This window comes from Hydra viridissima, unplaced genomic scaffold (assembly GCF_058129835.1).
Source record: "Hydra viridissima isolate aposymbiotic clone 2 unplaced genomic scaffold, HvirCarnegie_v1 scaffold_4, whole genome shotgun sequence".
NCBI classification, from domain to species: domain Eukaryota; kingdom Metazoa; phylum Cnidaria; class Hydrozoa; order Anthoathecata; family Hydridae; genus Hydra; species Hydra viridissima.
The window spans coordinates 18,185,641-18,212,812 of NW_028324303.1; the positions used below are offsets into that span (position 1 = coordinate 18,185,641).

General features: G+C 29.5%; 2 protein-coding genes and 2 pseudogenes across 6 annotated transcripts; 3 read left to right on the forward strand and 1 right to left on the reverse strand.

The window, feature by feature from the left end:
- The first annotated feature begins 620 nt into the window (after positions 1-620).
- On the forward strand, positions 621-3,721 carry LOC145185120 (uncharacterized; annotated as a pseudogene). The gene is made up of 4 exons (XR_016452182.1): positions 621-1,447; positions 1,543-2,752; positions 2,915-3,124; positions 3,241-3,721. The product of XR_016452182.1 is annotated as an uncharacterized LOC145185120 (transcript).
- A 3,250-nt stretch (positions 3,722-6,971) lies between these two features.
- LOC149890255 (uncharacterized) lies at positions 6,972-9,714 on the reverse strand (annotated as a pseudogene). The gene is made up of 3 exons (XR_016451812.1): positions 9,204-9,714; positions 7,321-9,066; positions 6,972-7,106 (listed from the first exon to the last, which is right to left on the reverse strand). The product of XR_016451812.1 is annotated as an uncharacterized LOC149890255 (transcript).
- Positions 9,715-14,891: 5,177 nt separating this feature from the next.
- LOC145189531 (uncharacterized) lies at positions 14,892-19,713 on the forward strand. Of its 3 annotated transcripts, none has more exons than XM_090086287.1 (4): positions 14,892-15,898; positions 16,707-16,790; positions 17,011-17,090; positions 17,337-19,713. In XM_090086287.1, the coding sequence occupies exon 4, from the start codon at positions 17,975-17,977 to the stop codon at positions 19,424-19,426; it is 1,452 nt and encodes a 483-aa protein (XP_089942413.1). In that variant the 5' UTR covers positions 14,892-15,898; positions 16,707-16,790; positions 17,011-17,090; positions 17,337-17,974; the 3' UTR covers positions 19,427-19,713. The 3 variants fall into 3 exon arrangements, with proteins under 3 accessions (XP_089942413.1, XP_089942414.1, XP_079922315.2); XM_080066189.2 differs by lacking the exon at positions 14,892-15,898 and adding an exon at positions 16,165-16,179; XM_090086288.1 differs by lacking the exons at positions 14,892-15,898; positions 16,707-16,790 and adding an exon at positions 16,146-16,179.
- An 83-nt stretch (positions 19,714-19,796) lies between these two features.
- Positions 19,797-24,914, forward strand: LOC145189043 (uncharacterized). The gene is made up of 6 exons (XM_090086291.1): positions 19,797-20,117; positions 20,238-20,352; positions 20,426-20,745; positions 22,392-22,615; positions 23,003-23,165; positions 23,526-24,914. Exons 1-6 carry the CDS (start codon positions 19,913-19,915, stop codon positions 23,780-23,782), a joined length of 1,284 nt encoding a protein of 427 aa, XP_089942417.1. The 5' UTR covers positions 19,797-19,912; the 3' UTR covers positions 23,783-24,914.
- Positions 24,915-27,172: the final 2,258 nt, after the last annotated feature.

The following is a 27,172-nucleotide window of genomic DNA, read 5'->3' on the forward strand; positions in this document are numbered from 1 at the left end:
AACATGAGGTAAAAAAAGTTAATTTTTATTCCGATAGCTAGCTATCTACTATCTATCTAGATTGAAAAACAACAAAACAATATATATATATATATATATATATATATATATATATATATATATATATATATATATTAAAAATTTATTAAAAAAAATAATTTTTTCAACGAAAAATATTCTTGATTTTTTTTGATTTTTTTAAAAAAATACTTTCAGTTGCTATATACTACACCTTGATTTGTCATGTTTTTATTTTGAGTTTCACTTCTGAAATATGTAGAGTATTAAATTTATGATATATTTATGATATTAGTGATTATATATTCTCGGTATAAATTTATTTTATACAGTATATAGATGTTTTTATTGAAGAAAATAGATTTTTGTTAAGGGCTTCGTGATAAGATCATTGCGATCTTCTTGAAGTCCTGGCCTTATAATATTATAAATCTTAATGTAAATAATATTATTCGGCAAATAAATATATTAATACTAATGCTAATACTATATATATATATATATATATATATATATATATATATATATATATATATATATATATATATATATATATATATATATATATATATATATATTAGGGTGGTTCAAAAATAGGTCATGTCAAAAATTTGAAAAGAGCCCTAGCTTATGATCTGCCTTGACCCCAAAATAGTACTTAAAATTTTTTACAAAAATTTTTTTGATCATTGGAAAGGTTCCCACAGAGGGCAAAAGGGTCAATTTTTGCCCCGTTTTAAGGAAAACTTTACCCCGCTTGTGGGACCCTTAAACTCCAACCATTAAAAAAAAACAACTATCCAATAACATGGTAATGAGTTATACAACTTAAGTTTCAGGGGCTCTTTTCAAAAATAAACATTCAAAGAATTTCATTTTTTCAGCAAAAGCGGGTTTTTAGTGGGAATTTTCAAAATATCTTACATTTCAATTTTTTTGTATAATTTAATATTTGAAAACATAACTTTTTTTGCTGAACAATTTTTGTTTTGAATAAAGAATAAAAAAGATTTTAAATAAAATAAAAAATAACTATTTCATTTTCAAAATTAAAATATAATCTTATTATTTCATCTAACATACTTATATGTAAACATTTAGTTTTAGACTAACATAAAATATTAATAATTTATATGATGCCACCCAAAAAGAAAATTGAAAGAGTTGATGATACTTTTTTAGTGGGAAAAGTAAATTGTACTATTCCTAACAACAAATTTGCAACTACACAAGAAATTCTTCAATACTACAACTTTCTGAGAAAATCTAAGCCTGAAGTTAAACTGAGTTTTATTGTAGGATGTCCAAACAAAAGTGGATCATTCTCACCAAATTGTCCTACCAGTCAGTTACATTGCTGCATAATATCTAAACTTGTAGTTCCATGGACACGTGGTGGATTTGAAGTAATTACAACTCAGAAGCTAAGGTAATGATAGATCAAACTGTATAACCTTATCAAAAACACTAAAATATATTTTTAAGTTTTTATAAGCATTTAATAATAATAATTTCATTTTATAGGATCAAGGTCACAAAAATGGTGCAAGACTGGATGAAGCTGAAATGCCTAAGCAAAAGAAACAACCCTACGGAAGTTAAAAAAAGAAAGAACTTTAAAGAAAATATGAAAAAGGTTTTCTGGATCGGAGAAAACCCACTAAATATGATTGAAAAAATAAGAAAAGATAGGTTGAGAAACCAAAATGACAAAGAGGAAGACATAGCTTTTCTTAAAGACCAATTAGAGGAAAGGAAAGGAAAGTTAGGGGGATTGGATAAGAGATTTCAATATTCATTAAAAAGAAAGTATAAATCTAAATGTAGTTATAATAAATTAAACAATGTATCAGATACTGATTCTGAAAATTCATTAAGTTCTTTTAATACCAATAAAAGCAATTCAAGTGATAGTGAATTTGAAATTGAGTCATATATTGATCCTACAAATTCTGTCAACCTACCAAAGGATATCTTGCAACGTACTGCTCACACAGCAGTTGGAGAGGGTTTAACTCCACATCAACATACAGCAATTCTTAGCAGTATTATTGTCAATTCTGGAGGATGCATATCTGAGTTTGTATGCTCTAAATCTTCATCATACAGAGCAGCAGAGAATGCTGTGGTAATGGGTGCAAATGAAATCAGAGACCATATAAAAAGCATTTCTAAATCTTCAAATTCTCTGATAACAATTCATTTTGATGGAAAAATTGTGAAAGAACTTACTGAAGGAAAACAGTTTTCAAAAGATAGATTAGCTGTTCTTGCTAGGATTAAAGGACAAACCGAGTTACTTGGAATTCCAGTAATCGACTCAGGTTCTGGAAAACACAAAAAAGAAGCTATAGAAAAACTTATTTCTAACTTTGGATTAGAGGATAAAGTTCAGTGTCTTTGCTTTGATACCACTAGCGCCAACACAGGTAAAGCAAAAGGAGCTTGTAGCAGAATCATTGTGCACTTACAGCGCCCTATGTTATTAACTGCATGTCGGCACCATATTTTTGAGCGTCATGTTACCCATTTTTGGGAGCTTTATCCAAGTAGTCATACTTCAGGACCAGAAAATAAATTATTTAAACTTCTTAAGAACCATTGGAATGATCTAGATACTGAAAATCAAGATTTAAAAAGATTATCAACTCCTGTTGATTCCTGGATTAATGAACAAAGGCTGAGTGCTATTCAATTTTGCAGATATATAATTAGCACTAAAGTTTTTAAGAAGGTGAGTAATAATAGCTTTATAAATGAATTTAAAATCTAATTATCTCTTCTTATTTCCAAAAAATAGTATAGTAAAGTAGTACTTCACATATAATTTTCCAGTTTTACAAATTTGTAGTAAGTAATTTAAGTTATCATAACTTAGGAAAAAAAATTTGTTTAGGATGGAAAGTTTCGTAAAGATTACCAAGAATTGGCTGAACTTACATTGATGGTACTGTCACACACTGACAGGTTTAAACTTCACAATCCTGGAGCTGTTCATCATGCCAGATTCATGGGTAAAAGTTTATTTTACCTAAAACTGTTTCTTTCCATTTTTTACACTGAATGGTTTCTTAGAGCGGAGCTAAGTTCAGCTGCTCCAATGCAGGTACACGGTCTGAATAATTGTTTTAAAATAAAGATATAATTTTGAATAAATACAAAAAGTAGGTATATTATTTATTTTTAAATTAAACATTGAAAAATCTAACCCTTAACTATTAGGATATGAAAGCATACTGGCAGATGAAAAGGTTTGAGGAATTGAATAAAGCTGGAGCTCAAGCTGTTTCTGAATCCATTATGCGACATACTTGGTACCTTGACCCATATTTAGTCATTATAGCAATTGCAGATCAGAAATGTAAAGAACGTAGCAACATGGCTAAGAGACTATTTGGTCTAAAACGACCCTCTATAGAGGAGTATTCCTTAGAAAGACAGGTGTTGGATAAAGACATTCTGAAGAACTTAAACTTTTCACAGGATGAGCCTCCCAGTTTAGTTCCACTAGTTACAGAGAAGTCCTGGCTTATATTTGACATACTTGGTCATGGAAAAGCTGAGGTTCAATGGATGAAGCTTCCTGCAGAGTATTGGATTTTAAATGATTTCTATCAAGAATTTGAAACAGCCATCATGAATCTTGATGTTGTGAATGATTGTTCAGAAAGAACAGTCAAATTAGTTCAACAACTTGTTAATAAAGCACATTAAGAAGAGAAAAGGCAAGATACGTTTCTTTTTACTCATGTGTACAAGCGAAATCGAAATGGTAGAAAAAAGTTGGATCATGCCAAAGCTGCACTCAATAGTATTATTTAATATCTACTTTTTGATCCATTTTATTTTTGAAACACTTGTAAATGTTTGGTTTTTGTTTTGTATTGGTAAAGTTTTTTTTTTATTGTATTCAAACAAATACTTATTTTTTTTAAAAAAACATTTTATGTTTTGATGATTTTCAATGTTTTATCATTCTTCTGAAAATTATTTAAAAAAATATTTATGAAAAGAGCCCCTTAAACTTAAGTTGTATAACTCATTACCATGTTATTGGATAGTTGTTTTTTTTTAATGGTTGGAGTTTAAGGGTCCCACAAGCGGGGTAAAGTTTTCCTTAAAACGGGGCAAAAATTGACCCTTTTGCCCTCTGTGGGAACCTTTCCAATGATCAAAAAAATTTTTGTAAAAAATTTTAAGTACTATTTTGGGGTCAAGGCAGATCATAAGCTAGGGCTCTTTTCAAATTTTTGACATGACCTATTTTTGAACCACCCTAATATATATATATATATATATATATATATATATATATATATATATATATATATATATATATATATATATATAATATATATATATATATATATATATATATACATATAGATAGATAGATAGATAGATGTCTAAATAATTTATATATAAAGATTATTTAAAAATTTAGATATCAAATAGATATTTAGACATCAAGGAAAGATTTCTTTGCAATCAAATATAAATTTAACAGATTAATGTACAGCAATCTGTTGTGTACGTGAGGTAAAAAAAAGTTGATTTTTATTGCTATAGTCAGCTATCTACTGTAAGATTACAAAACAACAAAATAATCATGGCCAGGGTTGGCAAAAACCCTACCCAACTGGATTTTTGCTGGGTTTTTGGGTTATTGGTTTTTTTGGGTTTTTGCTAAAACCAAATCTATAGCTTGATACAAATCTTTAGTGACAAAGTTGGATAAACTTATAGTTATCTAAAAGTTATTTTCATTTTTACAGGTATGTTGACTTACAATAGCTAAGTTAGTAATTAGATTGCATTTTTTTCTAATACATTAAGATAATTTTGAATATAGATATTATTTTAGAATTTTGATCAAATTTAAAGTATGTCTCTTCCAAGCCGATAATAAAGAATATTGTAGAAATTCATAAATATTCTCGTAATCATCGCCAACCACATGTATGTACCAAATTTTAGATTGTTATTGACTTACTGATCATATTTTGTGATGCAATGTTATGAAATAAAACTGTACTCCAACCATCTTGAATTAGGATGATAGCACAATCATCAGCAAGATCACTTTTCATTAAACTGATTACTTCTTTATTTACCTTTACTTAGAGTTCTGAAGATATCTGCTTTCTATTTGGTGGCTCGTATCCAGGTCTTAGTTTTTTAATCAGTTTGATAAATTCAAGATTTTCTACTGCGTTGAATGGTATATTTGCTGAAAAGGAAAACCGTGCGATTTGCAAATCCAGTTCATCTTTCTGATTACTTGTTGTAGCAACAAATTTAGAAATGGATGTTTGTCGTTCCACCTTCAATGGACTTGAATGAAAAATTGAAGAATTAGAATCATCACTAATAATACTGAAACAAACTTGTTCTTCATCTTCTGACTGGTTAGACATATTTAATGATGCAGATGTAGATGGCCCTGACTCTAAAACTGATATATTGTTAAACACTTCTGTGGAATCATTACACTTCCTTTTTTTATTCTTCTGGATTTGTCCAAATGGCTCTTAACTCAATTTTTTTAGTTATGCTCTCTTTGCAATAATTACATATTACTCTATTTGGTTGATCACTTAATATGGTCACTTCGTTCCACTCATTAACCTTATTTCTTCCTTCCTTATTTATGAAATATATAATACTCAACTCCTTATTTTATCATCATTAGGACAATTTTTGAGCAGCATCTAACCTATAGTGTTAAATAGAAACTAATTTATGAACAAAAAAGTTATAAATGAAAAACTTTAGACCAAAAACCCAGTAAGTTGGGTTTTTGCTCTTCTGTTTTTTGGGTGGGTTTTTGGGTGGATTTTTGGGTTTGGGTTTTTGGATACCAACCTCATGGCCTTATATAGATTACTTAGAAGCTTAGATTTCAAATATAGATATTTAGATAACAAATATAGATTTCTTTGCAATCATATATAGATTTAACAGATTGCTGTACAGCAATCTGTTAAATTTATATTTGCATACCTTGTATTAGGATAAGATCTTTTTCTAGTTGCAATACATTCCGCCAAAATTTTTGAAAAAACACAAAAAAACAGAAATCTGCACCCTACATCACCAAACTTTCTGAAATTTGGCACAAATGTTTAGACACATAACTTAGGAAAGACTGTAAATTTTTTTTATAAAATTCTTATCCGTTTAGGATTTACAGTAACTTGAAGTTTGTTTGATTTTGACTGAAAAATGAGGGGGGAAAAGTGCCGGAAATGTGTCCTTTTACAATTACCCTTATAAGGTGTTTGTAGTAATTTTGCAAAGCTAAAATTTGGTACCAAAGGAGTTTGAATCCTGTTTAATCTGAAAATTATAGATTTGTATCTCTCAAAACAACAAAATATAGTTTATTTCAAGATCTACAAAGCGCACCATCTAATTATAATAAAAAAGAGCATTGACAACTATAACTCTAGAAAAAATCTGACTGATAGAAAAAACTTTTGGTTTTAATTTTCTTAAAGATTAGACATATATCTACTTTACGAACCAATATTGTTTTGGCCATACGTTTATTTGAGAAGTTGTTAAGGTTTGATATGAACACAAAACTTTTTGATATTTTAAAAATCAGGCAATCTATCCCAATTTTCTACAAATTAATCAAATTAGAAATTAATAGTTTAGTGACTTAAATATTTTTATTAATTTTTTAGAACAAAATATTGGTAATAATAAGGTATAAAAAATAATATATACAATACAATAATAAGGTATAAAAAAAACTTTTGAAAAATGAATACTCAATTTAAATGATTTTATATATGCTTTTAATTCACATTATTTAAATTGTACAAAAAATAAAAGATAAAAAAAAGTATGGATAGGACATATCAGACTCAACAAACTTGAAATTAGTTTAAATATAAAAAATCTCTATTTCCTAAGGAGAACAATTTTTTTCAAGTCGTCTTAGGCTAAATCCACCACTTTTGCTCATAGGAAACACAGGTATAATCACCTGGTACTAAGTATACAATTGTTACAGGGATGTTTCCAAAATCATGAATGAAAGCAAAATATTCATCAACACTGTATAGCTTTGCACCTATCTAGAAAAAAAAAAGCAACATTTATTCCGTTTTACTTATTTTGTCAAACATGTTTTTTTAAAGGCATTAAAAAAAAATTGTAAGTCCAAAATAAAACAAAAATACTTTTGAGGATGATTCCACAAAAATAAAAAATCTATTCGAGTTTATCAATAAAAAGTTATGCATATTTTTTAAAGATGATAAAAGGAATATTAAATATATACATTTTAACCTTTTAATGGCCAAGTGGTACAAACTGATGGAAACTATGTGTTTCAGGTATGGTATTTGCAGTATTCAATCATTCCTTAAGAGTGTTTCTCACCAAAGTTAAATCTTCTGATGAATTATAAATGAAATGTACACCTTCAACATTTTCATTGTAATATTTGAACATTGCTTGTGGAGATAAATATGATTACCCATATCTATTTGCAAGCTTGCTAGTGTTGCTGAACGTTTGACTGTACCATCTATCCCATCACAAGGTTGCTTACCGTGACTAGTTGCAAAAAAGTTCCATTTAGCAGAAAGACCAAAATCTTCAAGATGGAAACAAAGATTCAAAATATTTTTACAATTATTGTATTGACCTGCACACCCATCCGAAAAGTATTCAATATTTTTTATTTGAGGTAGATTTTTTTTAATATCATTGCTGACAACAACAATAATTTTGTAAACCATGTTAACACCATGTATCATATCATCTTAAATAATACAAAAAGATTTGTGATTGAGAAAACCTTCTTTTTTGAAATAGATAATCACAGGATGAAGTGTACATTGTAAATTTGTCCAATGAAAGCTTTGTACTTCATCCTGAGCTACAAATTTATAGTTTTCTGAAAAATCAACCAGAAATAATGATGTTAACTCATTCATATCTTCCTTTCTTGATCTCAGGTATGATGCTTGATTCTTAGGTAAATATGAGTGTGGTGCAAGTTTAGTCAGTTTTTTACATACTAAGTCAATGTATTCAGACACTGGCTCTTTATTATGTGTTAAGTTTGACCTATCTGTTGTTGTCAACTGATCAAATTCTACTTCATCGTCATCTTCAAAATCTCCAATTAAATTATAAAGTTTTTCAACCAATGCATTCATAGTTGCTGGGCATCTTTTACATTTACGCATCATACAGTCTTTATTAGTCATGTCACATACAGTATAAGGTAACAGTTCTTTATATGTCACACTAAGAGGAAGTAAAAGCAGTTTTAAATTCTGATGAATAGCACAGACACATACTGAATGTGTTCCTGAAGCACCAGCAGTAATACACCATTTTTGTCGCAATGTGCAAAACCTTGAAAACCCTATTTTTATTTTTGGGTTCATGGTTTTGAAAGCAACAAACAATTCCTTTAAATTACATAATAGCAAGCGTTTTTGCATGTGAACATTTTTCTTTATGCTTACATAATCCTTTTTACCAGGCATTATACGACTATATTCATCATCTTCATAAAAAACTTGACCAGTTGAACTGAGCAAGTGTTGTCAGTTGTATTTTTTTAGATGTTGCTGCAAACTCTGCAATTTTATTAGCTTACAATACTATCATGTTATCAAACAAGTTTGCCTTTTCCATATACTCATTACCGAAACCTGACTGTTTTTCAAAACTTTCTTCTGGTATATTAAGGGAAGTGGCTACTTTTTTTTTTAATGGAGGTTGTTAATGCTGTCAATTTTTGTTTACTTTCTCTAATTTTACCTGACTTATGCAATCCTTTGACCTTAATAGGAAATATTCCAGCAACTGTAAAGTGTGTATTTACACCCTCTTTTTTATTTTGAATGGATGTTTCACTAACAATATCAAAATCTTCATCATTTTCACTCATACTTTTTGATAAATGTTTCATAACTTTACTTCGATAGCTTGGACACAACTTTTTTCCAGGTATAAGATTTAAACCTATGGTTTCTGCTTCTAATACATTATGCATTGTAATCACACGTAGAGATGCTGAAAATAAAATGTACTATATTACTCAAATACAATAACATTAATTATACTATTATTATAAAACAATGAACAAATCCTAATAAACAACTTATTAAGAATGGTATTACCCATTAAAATGTAAATGGATAAACTTTTACCTCTACACGCTTTTTTGTGAGTCAGAAATGGATTACAGCAACTTTTCTGATTACTCTTATATCTCACTATTAACATATCACGATGATGTGTGCATATACTAGTAATTTGTTCTTCTTTCAAGTTTGTTCGTTTTACAAGTAATTTAAGATCATTCCTGTCAATATCTTCAATTAGATTTCTTACTTAGGTATATGATTGTTTATAACAAGCTCCATAATCATTTACAAATGAACAATTGATTTTGTTATCCATATAAAACTATAATGAGGAATTATAATCTAAACACTTAAATAGAAGAAATCTTCAATACAGTATTCCTAATGAGCAAAGTACACTTGAACACAAACAATATGATTAAAATAAAAATAAAGTTATATTTATAAAGAACATTTGCTTGAACAAATAGCTATTAGTTTTAATAGACATACTATAAATGCCTAATTATCTTCTAATTATTGTCAATTCTCTACTAATTATCTACCAAAAATTAGGGTGAAAGTAGATTATAACTAAATATAATTATATTTAGTTATATAATTTAACAAGGTAATATTTATTGAATATTATTATGTACACTTGTCATTTTATTACTTAGTTTATTGATGAGATAATCACTATTTTATTACAATAAAACAATCAATAAGAAAAAAAACATTACATAATATTATTTAATTTACTTACATAACTACTATGTAATGAAAATAACAATGCAAATGACATAAGAATTATTTAATGAAAATAACAATTCAAATAGCATAACTTTTATGTAATGAAAATAACAAATTTATGTTTACAAAATATTTAACAATATTTTGTAACAACTTTGTAAAACTTTAAATCACATAACACAATTCTGTTGTTTTTTTAATCAACTGACTCAAAATTTGATTAAAAACAAATATAATTGTATTTAGTTCAAAGCCAAAATGAATTTGCTCACTTATTTTTTTTTAATTTCTTCAGAAAAATTGAAAAACCAAAACATCAATAACTCCTCAGCAAAACATAAGGCAAAAATAAAATTGATTCGTAAAGTAGATGTCTAATCTTTAAGAAAATTAAAACCAAAAGTTTTTTCTATCAGTCAGATTTTTTCTAGAGTTATAGTTGTCAATGCTCTTTTTTATTATAATTAGATGGTGCGCTTTGTAGATCTTGAAATAAATTATATTTTGTTGTTTTGAGAGATACAAATCTATAATTTTCAGATTAAACAGGATTCAAACTCCTTTGGTACCAAATTTTAGCTTTGCAAAATAACTACAAGCACCTTATATGGGTAATAGTAAAAGGACACATTTCCGGCACTTTTCCCCCCTCATTTTTCAGTCAAAATCTAACAAACTTTAAATTGCTGTGATTCTTCAAGGAATAAAAACTTTTTGAAAAAAATTCACAGTCTTTCCTAACATACATCTTTAAACTTTTGTGCCAAATTTCAGCGAATTTGGTGATGTAGGGTGCAACCCTTTGTTTTTTGAAAAAATTTTACTCTTAGGTAAATCTTCAAAGTTACTTAAATTTCTAATTTACAAGTCAAAAATTTAATTTGAAAAATGCCTGTTCATAACTATTCTGTTGAAGATGTTAAACAATATCTCTCTGATGTAAGGATGAAATATTACAAATCAGAGCGTAAGTCTTTTTTAAAGAATGCAAATAAATTCAAACTAAAGTAGAATCCCGTTAACTCGGACTCTGAAGAGATATAAATATTTTTTATACAGAATTAAGCAAAGCTCTCGTTTAGTCGGACTTTCTGAAAATGTCCGACTTATTGAGATTTCGAGACTTGTCGAACGTTCCTCGATATATAAATATTATGTGCATATATATTGAACAATATAATCTTATGTGAAATATATATTTTTATATATATAATATCTACTATAAACAAAAAATGTCCGAAATTGATGTTCGTTCCACTGACTCGCACAATTCTTCTTCAAACAGCTTTGAAGCATTCAAAGCTATTTTAAATGACGCAAAAGTAATTAATTTTCGAACGTTCTAAGTTTTGAATTTTAATCTATATTTTTAAATTTTTAATGTAATAGTTATTAACAAATTGAATTTATTCGAAGCTTAACTAAATCGAAGGCTCTCCGTGAAAATGTTTAGCTAGGTTTAATTATATTTGACGCCAAAGTATTTTATTTTCGAGCGTTTAGAGTTTGGAATTTTTGTTGAAGTATTGAAAGCTTTGTTATTATACGCACTTATATGCAAATTGTTGTATATGCATATTCAAAATAAACGTCCTAGTTAAGTGAAGTTTTTTGCCGAAGGCACCCCAAAAAACAGTACGAGTTAGCGAATGGTCCGACTTAACCAGGTACGACTTTAGCGGATGATTTTACAGTGAGTTGACAGAGAATGTGCAAGGGAATTGAAATTCCATCCGACTTAATAAAAGTCCGACTTATCCAGGGTCCAAGTTAACGGGATTCAACTGTATGTGGTATGTAAACATTATATTATACTTTGTTGAATAAGTAATTATTATCATTGAATTAGATCTAAAGTTTAACATACTTTAGATGGTAAATTGTATTAGCTAAAAAACCTTATTTATCAGAAAAACAAGCATTGTCCACCCAATTGATTTTAAAAGAGTACGATTATTGTCTTTAAATGACTAAACAATTAATTGAAAGAGATGATTTAAAAATAATTTAAAAAAAATCCAGCAAGAGAAAGCATCCAACTTTTCTAACTGACGCAGGTATATCGAAATCCATAACATTAGTTTGTCCTGCAATTTCTGTAGATAATCATTTTTATTCAACATTATAAGCGCAGTCAGTCAACTGTGCATAGATGTTTTTAAACATCCATCTTGTTGACTTGGTGATACTTTAATTGATATTGCACAAAGCTTTCTTTCACACCAGTTTCCTGAAGTAGGTGGATTTCTTTGATTTTTAATTCAAAAAACTTTGGTGGTTATACTATTTCTAGAAAGTTTGTTCAGATACTTAATGTTAGAAATTCGCATTGGGTTCTAATAAGTAGTTTAACATCTGAAAATGGTTCTAATTCTGTTCAGTATTATGATTCATTGTTTACTAGATTTAATAAAGGCACTGTTCCATTACTGGCACACAGAGTTGCACGATCATTGCTAATAAATGAATGTATTTCTTCTTTGAATGTAGAGGTCATAAGATGTCAAAAACAAGAAAATGGAAATGGTTGTGGGCTTTATGCTATTGCAAATGCTACTGGTTTATGAAATGGTTTTGATTCAAGTTTAATTATCTGGGATAAAAATAGTATGAGGTCTCATTTCCTGCAGTGTATTGAGAGAAAAAAAATGGAGATGTTTCCTTACATTTCTTTATCATATGGTAAAAAAGTATGCTCATTATCATTTCAATGTGGTAATTTCTGTCACTGTAATAATGTTTTTTTGAAAAACCTTAATAAAAATTAGATATTTGATTTTTTAATTTTTGTTTTGTGAGCATAATGACTTGAAATCATTTTGTTAAATACATAAAAATATTTTCTTAACAAAAACTTATTTTAAATAAAAACTAATTTTAATTGTCTTTGATTGATTCGGTTTTAGATAAGAGTTATAAGTAGTAGAGATACAACAAGTATAGTTACAAGTAATAGTTATAAGTTAGAGTTAGAACTAGAGTTATAAGTAGTAAAGATGACTAGGCTAGAGTTAACTCAATTTTATATTAGAGTTTATTGTAGAGTTTTTTAAATAAGATTTATTATGATAATTTAATTGTTTTAAAAAAATTTGTGACTATATTTTAAATTTCTAGTTTTATCATCACTCAAACTATTAAGTAAAAGTTATAATTAATAAATATAAATTACAAATATAAAAAAGTTAAAAATAGTTTTCTAATATTATTTTTCATATATTTCACTTTAGATTGCCTGGTTACATTTCAGGTTACAAGTACTTTTTTAAATTCAAACATAATTGTCTTTTTTGTTTGTTTCATCTGTCAATTTATTATATTTATTTGGTAAATAATTCTGATTATAATTAGATAAAAACTTTCTTCTTCTTTTTTATTTTAGGTTTTAGGTACGACAACTTAAGCTCTTATGGCTAGGAGTATTTAAAGAAAAAGATTCCATCACTTATGTTAAAAGTATATTTGATAGGTAAACCTCAATCCCTGGTGTTTATTTGAGAAGGCAAACAACCGACAATCTAGGAGAGGTATATTTAAAAGGACACAAGTTTAATAACAATTCAAAGTTGAATGTAAATTTATTTTGGAAAATAAATTTTTAACAATATTGTTCTCATGTTTTTTTTTTACATTTCTCATTTTGTTTCCACGTAATTGTAATCTTCTACATGTTTTAATCGCTTACACATTATCCCATGTAAGTGTGTTTGGACGGTTTAATTTGGATAATGCTGGTTTTTAATTGTAACGTTATGGAAGGTTTAAGATCATATTTAGATCAAAATCTTGAACTCGTTAAATTTCAAACCCTTAACTCGTTTTTCAGATTAGAAATAGATTCCTAGGTTTATCAAGTGTAATAGACTTTAAACTTTCTACACTCATATGAAAATTTTTATCAGCAGAAAATTTATAGATTAAGCTGCTTTTTTAAAATTTTTTTTAATTAAAATAACTCTTAGAAACACTATTACATTAACAGATAACATTACTTATACAGGGGGCACCGTGTGGGGTGCGCGCCAGATATCAAAATACAAACTTATTGTAACATTTATATCACAATCTATAAGCATAAGACACAATACAATATAAAATCGATAAGGTGTTCCTACACTCATAAAAGCTTATTTCTATAAAAAAAAAATTTTTTTTTTTTAAAGCTTATTTTATTTATTCATCACTTGTGAATAGTCTCTGATTATATTGGATTGTAAACAAACTCTATTAAAAAAGATATTTGCTGTTATATTTAGGTAACTTAAATAAGTATCCTTAGAAACGCCCATAGCAACCACATTTTAAGTTATTTTTAGGATAATAACTTGAAAAATCTTTAAAACATGATATTTTTGGACTCGTTTTTTTTTTGATTTTTCACCATATTAAAAAGGATTCGGATGAGAGAAGGATATATAAAATAAAATAAGGAAAGTACTTTTTTCTGAGACTAATGTTGGCCACTTGTCCACCAATTTTTCTATGTTTGTTTCAAATCTTGTAACTTTTTATATACTATGAATAATATAAAATGCTTCTCTCATCCGGATTAATATAACTCAATGAGTATATACACCAATTTTCAGCTTGAGATGATAAGTATTTAAATTACTAGCTTGTCACAAAAAATGCTAGTTTTTTCATTCATTTTTTAAATAATTGGCTAATCGAGACATTTTTTTTTTTTTAAAGTTGATTTTTGTAAATAGTTTATAGAACCACATTTTTGGTGAAAAAATTAAATCAAAAACACTTTGCTTTCAAAAGGTAGTCTTTTCTGTGGAGGACCACCTTAATTAAGGGAAGTGCGGCGCTCCTAATTAGGAATTTTCATTTATCCTATTGTTACGTTAAATATGCAAATATTAAGATCTTATAAGATTATTTTTAAAGTCATATATTTCAATAAGGTTTTTATAAAACTTTAACTTAATCTTAACTTAACTTAAAATTTAAAATTAAGTTTGGTGTTAAAAATATTGTTGCATTACTTATTAATGCAACGAACTATTTGTGATGGCTTTTTGTTTTTGAAGAATGCGTTTCTCGCAACAGCTTCTTGTATTACAGGGAAACGAAAGGATATTATATATTATATATTACAAAGATAGCAATCTTTGTAATTGATTTTGTTATATATATTATATTTACTTCTTGATCAAGAGCTGTCATTTTTACTCGTACTTAACTGCTTATTGTAAAAGGTAGTTAAACATGGAGCCCACGGAGTTTTGTTTGTGATTTAAGCTTGTTACAGTAGTGATTATCCTGAAATTTTATTCGGTTGGATACTAAAGATATTTCCAGATGCTTGCAGCTAAGTTGTTACTATTTTTCTTATGTAATATTTTAATGTTAAATACGTTGTCTCTATTTGGAGTAATTATATTTCGAAAGACAAGTACTGTAATTATTCGAAGTGCAATTTAAATTGGTCTGAATTTAAAAATAATTTAAAATTTCTGCTATTTAGGACTTGCTTTTATTAAAAACATTTAAGTTAATGTGGTTGCTGGTAGGCAGTGTTAATGTGCTTTACATTGACTTAAAGGAATTTTCATTATACGTGCAGATTTTAATTGTTATAATCGTTCTTTAGCAATCATTTGAAATTCATTTTTATCTTAATTATTTGTCTAACATATTTCATCTTAACTACTATCAACACTTGCATTCATCTTAAAGACTTGTGTATAAACTCATTAATATCATTATTCCCTTACTTTTTTTAAAAAATATTACTCTGTGAGATTCTAGATTTGCACCATGTCCTATCTTTCTACTAAACACAAAGTTCGTACAATGAACATAAATTCAGTTGAAAATATTTAATCAAACTAGTGAACTTATAAGAGCTGATAATCACATAGAAATTTCAAATGAACTTATAACCTTACAAGACACTGCTGCAGATAAGTTTGAAAAAATCAAAATGTTAGATGAAGAGATTTTTGTTTTAATTGAAGATGTTGATGAGTTACAACTTGATGATGGCAAAGCTACTCAATTTACACTTAAGTATAAACGTGAGATTTTGAAAATTAATACTTTCTTAAAACAGTTTGATTTAAAAAGTAATGACCCAGCTAACATGTCCTATTGGGGCCCATATTGGTTTGCCCATATAGGCCCTATGCAGGCTTTATATAAACGGGCCCCATGTGGGTTGCCCTTAAATATAAGATTTAGTTAAAAAAGGCGCATTTGTGAACTTTATTTTTCTATGCGCGTTATTAAGCCGGTTTTGCAACTTGTTTTATAATTTTGTGCATACTTTTTTTGTGCAAATTACTGGCAATTTTTACTTGTAAGTATACAAATTTATGATAATAATTATCAAAAAATATGTTTTCATTTTAAAACTTCGTTTATAAATATTGTCGTGTTTTCTTTCGCTACTTAATAATAATACTACAAACTTAATTTTAAAAAGTTCTGTAAAGAACTTTTTAAAATAAGGTTTCTAGTATTATTATTGTGTAGCAATGGAGCACACAATAAATAGGCTTTTTTTGAATTCTACACAAATAAGTAGGCTCTTTATTAAATGCTAACTAGGGAAGTAATAAAAATTTAAACACACAAGTGTTTCAAATTTTCATTACTTCCCTAATTAGCATTTAAAAAGAGCGTACTTATTTATAATATTTCATTATTTTACGTTTTATAAATTTTGTAAAAAATGTTTTAATCGTTATATACAGGTAAGTATTTAGACGGCTCAATTTCTCTATTGATTATTATTATAAAGCTTATTGCTATTTATTATTTGTTGGTTGTTTTATATTGCTCTTTTTTATATTTAAATTATGCTACATGTACTGTTGAATTCAGGGTATCTGACAGATCAGGGAAAACAGTGAAAAGTCAGAGAATTCAGATACCTGTAAAAAAATCAGCTTATTCACTTGTGATTAGGTAGTGCTCACACTTTTATCTTGCACATAGTTGTACAACTATATGTTATGCAGCCTTTTTGTGTATCAGATGAACTTTGATGCATTTCTTATATTTTTTCTCACTTCACAGCTACTCCATAATTTTATATTTATTAGCTAAAGTATTATATTTAGTTTATTAATAAGTATATGGTATCAGGGTGTTAGGTAGGAATATATTTTTTATCACATTTTTATAGTATTGGGAATTTTATTGTTATTGGTCTACAAAATATTGGGAAGTTTTATTGATATTCTCCTATTACTTAAAAAATAAAAGGTAATTGAATTTTATGAGTTTTAAATTTTACATTAGGAATTAAACTGCGCAATGGTATAATTCATAACGGAATACCATGTATACCATACAATTCCGTTAAGAATTCCATGGTATACGTGGTAGCATTGGGCCAGCTAGCACCCTGGTATTCCCAGGGTGTTAGTTTTTAAACATTTATTTAAATTATTTATAAATTTGAACATTTGGAAAAGTTTCACTGTTTCAATGTTTTATTTTATCACCAAGGCATCACTATGGTGTTCAGCATTAGAACTATACAAAGAAAAACTAAAAGAGCGTTTGATTCAGCTGTGTCAAATCTCCAAAACAAAACTAGTAGTGAGGATTTTGCGAGTTACCAAGCAACATTACCTACTGTGGGACTGCAGGTGCCTGAAATTGCTAATAACGTTAGTGATACATTTGATCCAGAAATATGCACAGATACTGTACCTGAATAACAAATAAATGCTGACTCCTACATTCCACATGATTACGAAAATGACTCAAATAAAAGCTTTGACTCAGATAGTGAAACAAGTGAGCATGAAAATGATTTATCTGATTATGAGAGTGAATTTGACATTAACACTAGTTTACGTGACTGGGCAACGTCGTTCAACATTTCTCTTGCAGCTGTAACAGCACTACTTCATATTTTGTGGCTAGCTGGTTTATCTGTACCAAAGGATTCCAGAACTCTGTTACAAACACCTAAAAGTGCAGAGATTAAGCAAATTCCTGGTGGAAACTATTACCATTTTGGCATTGAAAATGGAATAGTCACATCTTTAAGAAAAAAATTAAATCTGACTAATTTTGAAATAAAAAAATTGTCTCTAAATATAAATATTGATGGTTTGCCATTATTTCGCAGCTCACGTATGCAGCTATGGCCAATATTAGGCACTGTCGTTGAATTACCAAAAGCAGATATTTTTATTATTGGCTTATATGCTGGATCATCCAAGCCTTTATGTGTCACTACATTTTTAAATGACTTTATCATTGAAATGAAACATTTACTTCAAAATGGTGTGAGATATTTAGATCAAATTTATCCTATTGTAGTGAATGCAATTATTTGTGATGCACCAGCACGATCATATATAAAGCAAATTAAGGGGCATGGAGGTTATAATGCCTGTGAACGTTGTACAGAGGAAGGCACTTACTTGAACAATAAAATGACATATCCAAATTTGCATGCGTCTCTTAGAACCGATGATGACTTTGTTAGGCAAAAAGATGAGGACCACCATTTACCGAATAGACAGTCACCTTTAATAGAATTAAATATTGGGTTAGTGTCTAAATGCCCACTTGACTATATGCACCTTACTTGTTTGGGCATAGTTAGAAGAATTGTTAGCCTCTGGTTGGAAGGCGATTTGCATTACAGGTTGCCAGCAAGGGTAGTGAATGATATTTCTGTTAACTTAATAAAGTTGAGAAGCTACTTGCCTCGTGAATTTGCCAGGCAACCACGATCAATTCTGGAATACAAGCAATGGAAGGCAACTGAGTTTCGGCAGTTTATGTTATATTTGGGAGCAGTTGTTCTTTGCGATGCTATTCCCATCAATATGTATCAAAACTTTCTCACATTTTCTGTTGCTATGATATGTTTACTGCGACCTGAATTTGCTAACAGTTTGCAGTATTGTGACTATGCAGAGAAATTGTTGCTTATGTTTGTTACAGATTTTGGCACCATATATGGTGCTAGCCAGCTCATATATAATGTACACTCAGTCATTCATTTACCACAAGATTGTAGAAATTTTGGAGCCCTGGATAAAATATCATCATTTCCTTTTGAAAATTTTTTAGGTCAAATAAAAAAAATGGTGAGAAGGCCTCAGAATCCAATTGCTCAAGTAATGCGACGCTATTATGAAAAAGAACATATCCTCTTGGTTGCAGAAAATAATAGCAATATTCAAAAAAATGTGCCGCCCAAAGAACATTTCACTGGTCCTGTGCCGCCAAACTTCTCTCATGAAACTTATCGTCAATATAAACATTTTAAAACCGATAATATTTTTATTTCATCAACCGTTGGCAACAATTGTTTTGAAATTCTAGGGAAGCTATCAATTGTCAGAAACATATTGCAAACATCAAAAAATGATATATTTATTATCTACAATGAATTCATTGATTTGAAACCATTTTTTCATTTTCCTTTAGATTCTACTCACTTTGAAATATTTTTAGCTGCTCATTTATCCACAGTTCTGAAATTTGTACAGTCTGAAAATATTGGAAAAAAGTTTGTTAATATGCCTTATGGTGATAACTTTGTTCTTATGCCTTTGCTGCATCAAGTATAAATTCAGTGAATACAACTTATGATAAAAATGCATACAAACGATCAACCTTCGTTGTTTTGTTCTTGCAAGTTTTTTTAAAATTCATTATGTTTTATGGCGTCCCTAATAATAATTAAGTGGTGTAATATTATTTAAATCCTTGTGATATAAATTAGTTTAAAAGGTATTGTATTTTTAATTTACATGTATTGTAAATTCATATAATTTCAATCTTCTTGCTAACATGTTCATGTAGAATTTTGTTCATAAAAGTTTGAAAAATACACAACGGTTATATTGTTGCTCAATCATTGTCTTGTATAACATATTTTTATGTAATATTATTGCTGATATGTTATTTTATAACATATTATATATATTATATATATATTATATTGTTTTTCTAACTATGGAGTCAGATACAGTATTTAAACTGTGGAAATATAGTGTAGAATATAATATAGTAATATAGCATTTCCCAACTTCCTAATTGGTATTTCCAGCAACATGTCATTTAAGTTTGCTGTCGTTGAATTTATGAATAAGCAGTGTGTAGCCACTATCCCAGTGTCATGGTTTGTTTCAGAAGAAGAAGAAGAGTGTTTCTTCCCTTCTAAAAAAAGCAGGAGTAAACTGAAGAAGCTTGTTAGAGAACAGTGTAAACCATTGGCAACTTGGCCAAAGTTTTCTGTTAGAGTTCTGGGAAGAGCAGGTATAATATAAAATTGTTGTTGCCATTTTTTACATTTCCATTAACTAGTTTGATACTAATGCAAAACTGTACAAAAATCTTAAACAATTAGTTAATATCATTTTTGACTGTATGTTTCAGCAACTTATGAAAGAGCTGAAGAAAAGGTGACAAAAGCTTTGAGTCAATCAGACATTGGCACAACTGACCCAGGTGCTCAAGCTAGTGAACAAACCTCAAAGACAAATAAACATGGGTACATTACGTAGTTTTCAAAATATTTAACTTATTTTATTAAATAAATAAATACTACATTTTTACACTTTCAGGCATTTAACAACCTCAAAGCGAATTTATTCAGACTCTGATACTGACAATGAAGAATGTCCTTCCAAGAAGTCAAATTTACTGCAACCTCCCAGTCCGCCTCCAAGAATAAGTTCTACTATTTATATGCCTCCTGTTCAATATAATCCTTCCCACTCTACATCTATTCAATCTTCAAATTCTCCTGCTGCTCTTTCTGCTACCCACGTTTCACCTGCCATATTCAGTATGCCTACTACAAGCTCAACCAGTCAGTGCACATTAGCTGCTCATGACATGACTCTTATTTCTGTAGGTGAAGTCGTTCCTGATAATGGCCGAGGTTAGAATAATATTAGATGTATTGAAAATCATATTTTTATTAAGTTTCTAGGCTGTATTCTGTACTCAATGATCTACAGGGTGACCACAAAGTATCCGCACAGATAAAGAGCTTAATAAAAAGCATGTAGAAAGTATTTGGAACACAAATTTTATTTTAAAACATTTATTGAACTATAACAATTATGATTCAAAGATTGAATTCGAATTTTCCTCCATCAGCAAAATAACAGGCCTGTAGGCGTCTCGGGAATGCTTCGACGGTGGCGAGCAAGTAGGCAGGGTCCAGAGAATCCCAAGCTTTCAGTAGTGATTTTTTTAAACTTTCAATATTTTTATGCGGCTTTTGGCATGCCTTTCCTTCTAGGACGCTCCAGACTGAGAAATCCATCGGGTTAAGATCAGGGCTCGATGGCGGCCATTGAGAAAAGTTAATAAAATCAGGAAAAGTTGCCGCACAAAAATCCTGAACTGTCTTCTTTTTATGGGCTGGAGCTCCATCTTGCATGAACGTCCAAATACGATTTCCAAGTTCTTTTTGAGCCCAAGGAACAATTTCTTTCTTGAGCATATCCAAATAATTGTCACCGTTGACCTTTATACCTTGTGGAACAAATATGAGCGGTGTCTTAACATGAGCCGTTATCCCGGCGAATACCATAACTGAAGCAGGATGAGAACTGCGTGAAACCGAGACATTTGGTTGAGATTTTGCCCAAACTCGATCGTTCTGCTTATTAAGAATGCTTTCCACTGTAAAAATCTTTTCGTCAGTGAACAAGATGTTGCGATAATCAATTCCGTTGAAACGGTGCAGAAGTCCAAGAGAACGGTCTTTACGTTTGACTTTAGCTGCTTGAGAAAGAAGTTGCGACTTGTTCTTCTTGTATGGTTTGAGCTTAAGCTTCTTTTTGATTATCTTTGCCATTGAAGTTCGTTTTATCCCCATTTTCTTTGCGAGACCTCGAGCAGATTGATTGGGGTTCAAACGCAGGCGATCGCGTACCTTTTTCACATTGCTCGCAGTGATCACTGTTCGAGGTCTTCCGGATTTTGGATGATTAGAACTTGTTCCCAACTCGTCAAAGCGTTTAATTGTGTCGTAAATTGTCCGTCTTGGCGCATGGAAACGGTTCTGAATGTAGCTCGCTGAGTAGCCTTTTTTGTGAAACTCGATGATAGATTGACGATAAGGAGAAACGCGCACCATTCTAAAAAAACCAATTGAACATAGTTTACAAAGTATATAAAGTAAAGTAAATAAAGTTTATGACATAATATTAACCAAAAACAACAAATAAATAAGAAAATACATAAGTGCTTTTATGCTTATATTTTCACAAGATGAAACCGTCTCGTGTGCGGATACTTTGTGGTCACCCTGTATTGATTTTGATGTATTTCTGCATGTTTTATAATGTATTTTTTGAAATAAGTATTACTTGAAATAGCTGATCTGTGTCAAGCTTATCATCATTGTTGATTCATTGACATTTAGTTGTTCTGTATATGACATTGATTTTGTTTAAAATTTTTGTCAGTGATAATACCTTACAGCTCTCTTCTACAATAATTAATTCTAGCAGAATTAGCAGGGTTAACAACAGTAGCTAAATTTTTTAAATGCTCTGTTATTTTGTTTTTTAGGCTCCAATTTGAGACCATATCTGGAAGCAATTCTCAAAACTGTACAAGAAATTAAAGTCACACAGACTATTCATGGAAATATTTTAAATGCTTTGGTGCAACAAAGAAATGCTATAAGCCAAGCGTCAGAACTTTCACGTGGTTGTATTCCTATAAAAGACCTCCATGAATTCCAGCTATTAAACAATCGACTGAAAACAGATGACAATATTTCTAAAGCTCTGGTTAGAGAACAAGTTATTGTTAGATTCCAGTATATATTTCAAGCACTTTTTATAGTAGCTGTTTGTGCTGTTGTAAACATTATTACATAAGTAGATATAATTTTATAAATATCTACTTACGTAATAATGTTTACAACAGCACAAACCGCTATTATAAAAATTTCTTGAAATTTATACTGGAATCTAAATTAATAATACTTAATTAAGTAGTTGATACAATTAAAAGCTGTAACAAAATGTAACTCAACCAGGCAATTAAACAAGTGTATTACATTTAACACAGTGACTTATTATGAAATGAATTTTTATTTATTAGTGATTTTTGGTAAGTGTTACACTACTTCATGCTTTCAAGTAAATATAGTTATTAAGTAACTTGTAATATAGGTCGCTCATTTGAGCAGTCTTGGAGGACGAAAAGTTTTTGAAGCTGTGGCAAGGATGATGCAAGCAGTGATGCCAGATAATAACCTAGCTCTGCAACTTAATTATAGTGGAATTAATAACAAAAATGGATTAAAGGGAACTGAATTTTTTAACATATTGTGCAGTAAGTATGCAACTGTATTTTCTATTTATTGCTGCTCAATATTGTAACACCCAATATTCTTTAAAGCCCTAATAGGTTTTGCTTCACTTCAAGACAAATTTCATAATTATGAAAATTAAAGGTATCAGACTAAATAAGATTAGTCTACGTTTAAATGATAATATTGTAAGAATTGTGTGTGTTGGATTGTTTTATTTGATAATAAATGATAATATTGCATCACTATAATAATGAGTGAGTAGTAAGGTGTTTCACCATAGTTACGTACTGACAAATTTTATGCCAAAGAATTAGATTGTGTCTTTTGCAAATGTATATTAAGATAACAATGAGTGTTTATGGAACTATTATCTTTTTTAGGTGCTGTTCAGCAAAATGTGTTGACTTCAAGTGCAACTAAAAAAGACATCGAGATAGCTGTAGGCAAATGGTTTACTGGAGCGCGAGATCGGGGTGGTAAACGTGCAGAAAGAGCGAAAAAAAGTAAAGTAACAAAGGCTTCAATCAAGAAAGAGAAAAAATTGAAATATATTAAATCAAACTGCGAAAGAAAAATTCTCTTTTTTTTATTTTTGTGTTTCAGGTTGCAGCAAGTTTTTCTAGCGCTTAAAAAGTAAACTGGCCTATGAAAATTGAAGCTTAATTTTGTGTTCAAGTGTTGCAGTGTGTTAATGCATAAGTGTTTTTATCAATAAACTGTGAATACTATAGCCTTTTTTGTGCTTAGGTGTTGCTGTGTGTTTATGCATAAGGTGCTAAGGACACCTATGAAATTCACTGCTTAATTTTGTATTTAAGCTGTGACGTTTTGCAGAGTGTTTTCTGGTGCATGATATTAGTCATTTAAGTGACTAATTTCATACAGAATTTTATAATTCTGTATGAAATTTGGGTACAAATTTGTACTGGTTTTTGTATATTTTTCATATAATTTGAGCTATATGAAAAGTATACAAAATTCTGTGCACATTGATGCACTAACAGCTTTATTGTTATAATTAATCATTTTAACTAATTGAATATTGGAAAATTAACTGAAAAAGCTGTATATATTGAAATTTTTACTAAATGGTACCTTACTAGGCCCCACGTAGGCAGCCCATATGGGCTGCCCACTTGGAACCCAATTCACGCCCAGCGACACTTTTCCTTGGGCGGGATATGGGCAACCCATTTGGGACCCATAAAGCTGCCCATTTGGTGCCCATATGGGGCCTAAAAGGACATGCTGGCTGGGGAATCCAGTTCCGTTACTACATTTAAAACTAACAAGGTGGTTAAACTTCCTGCATTAAACCTTGAACCATTTGATGGCAAAGCAGTAAATTGGCATTCATTTTTTGAAAACTGTAACTGTGCTATTAACCAAAATGAAGAACTGTCTAATATTCAAAAAATGACATATTTACGAAACTTAGTCCAAGCCCAAGCATTATCAGCAATTAAAGGATTATCACTTTCTAATGATAATTATGTAATTGCATTAGATATTTTGAAAGATCGTTTTTCAAATAAACAAACATTGATATCTTCTCACATGAAAAAGCTTTTATCTCTAGAGCGCACAGTGGGCCAGTGACTGGACAAAAGTATAAAAACCAAAGTCAGAATTTTAATGTCATAATGGTTTTAAACAATTATATAGATATTATAAAACAGTTTAAAACTGTTTATATACACTTAAAATTTTAATGGATATACAAATGATGTGGTTGAAGTAAACGCAAATGTAAATTAAAAAAAAAAAAATTATAAAGAGAAAAATGTTGTTTAAAAAATCGATGGAAATAAATAACATTTACATAAAATATTGCGCTTTTTAAAATATTATAATATAACTCTATACATTATCTGGATTTTAAAAGTTGTTTGACTCAAATTGGTATGTAATTAACAAATTTGCAGCAACTTTAAACAAGCTTATTATTTTATATTTTATTGTATGACTTTTGTTTTTATTTGACAAAGTATTTTTTTTTATTGTTACATCTTGCTTTCATACTTAGATATTTTGAAGCTTCTATATGTTTCCTTTAATAATTTCATAAATATGGCTGCCACTAGGCGCCACCTTGGTTTTCTTTCACATTTGAACATCTCTTACCTAACAAAAAATCTGTAATTGCGCTCAAAAATTTTTATTTGCACAAAATTTTAAAAAACGCGGAAAACATATAATACGATCTTACGCATACTAAGCGTAGTACTGAACAATAATATATATATATATATATATATATATATATATATATATATATATATATATATATATATATATATATATATATATATATATATATATATATATATATATATATATATATATATATATATATATATATATATATATATATATATATATATCGTAATTCAAATTTAGTTCTTGTTAATTTAGCGCTTGTCAAACCAAATGGATTTAATAATCTATTTTAATTGGTTTGGTTGGGGTTACTAATTTTAGATGTTGAACTACTGTTTTTATTTAGGTTTAATGAGTGTCACAAGAAACGAAATTCACCAGTTTATCAGACTCAACAGTCTGTCAATACATAAAAAGGAAGACAGTATACTTGTATACAACTTTATTAAAGAACATGATTTGAAGTTTCAAGGCAAAAAGTTTGAGAGTTAATTTCATTTATTTATTTCTGAATATGGTAAAAGATGGACTCGAAGTAAACGAACCGATGCAAAGTTTATTAGGAAGAATTCAGCTTGGCTTGAAAATGATTTTAATACCACATTAATGAAGGAGAGTAAAAATAAACAACTCGGCAGACCTACATTACCATTTGAAGATTCGTCTTCAAAAACAAAGAAAAGAAAAGTTGCAACTTTGTCAGCTTCAAATTCTTGTGAGCTGTTGTTTGCTAGTGGCACACACCTGTGGAAAGAAGGTAGAAGAAAAGATGCTCAGATAGCAATAAAGTTGGCTAATAACAAAGATGCTGAACTAGATCATTCTGATAATATATCTGAAGAAGCGTTGGCTCTTTTGTTAGATAATGAGATGAGCAAATCTCAGTATCAGCGCTTAAGAAACAATGCGAAAAGCAAAAAAAGTAATTTATATCCACCATACAATGATGTACGTGAGGCAAAAGAGAGGTGTTTGCCTAGTCGTGAATCATGGACAGCAACAGATTACTCTGCAGGCATCAATTTCCAAGCATTGGTAGATCATACTGTTCTGCGGCTGTTGGAAGTACAACATGATGTTATCAATTCGTTTGTTTATGATAGGCTAATTCTGCGCTCAAAGGTAGGTTTTGATGGGTCAACTGGGCAAAACATTTATACACAAGTTACTGATGAGCTGGAAAACAGAAGCTTTGTCCAAGAAGCAAGTTTGTTTCTTACCTGCTTTGTACCACTTGAATTGATAGGATTCTCTGGTGAAGTGGAGAAGATTGTTTGGAGAAATCCACATCCGTCATCAACATTGTACTGCCGAATTGTGCGGTTTAGGTTTGTAAAGGAGACAACTGATGTAATGAATGCAGAGCATCAATTTCTTGAAAATGCTATTGGAAACTTAACTACAACTGCTGTGCCTAAGTATGAAAACTTAGCTGTTCTTCACAAGGTTGATGTTACTATGATAGATGGAAAAGTAGCCACTGCATTATCTACAGTTACTAATTCAAGTCAGTGCTGCTCAGTTTGTGGTTCAATACCAACTCAAATGAACCAACTTAATATTGTTTGCAATATTAAGTTGGTTCATTTGAGTTGGTATTGACTCCAACCGGATTGAAGTATGGTTTGTCAACACTTCATGCATGGATTCGTAGCATGGAGTGTTTGTTAAAAGTCGGCTACAAAGTTGAAGTGAAGAAATGGGCATCAAGGTCAGATGCAGACAAAGAAAAAGTTAAAGCTAAAAAGAATTTAATTCAATCTCGGTTCAGAAATGAAGTTGGGCTGGTGATTGATATTGCTTAGAAACAGTACAGCTTTTTATAAAACTTTATCCCTGGTACTACATGCCACAGAGCTTGCACAAA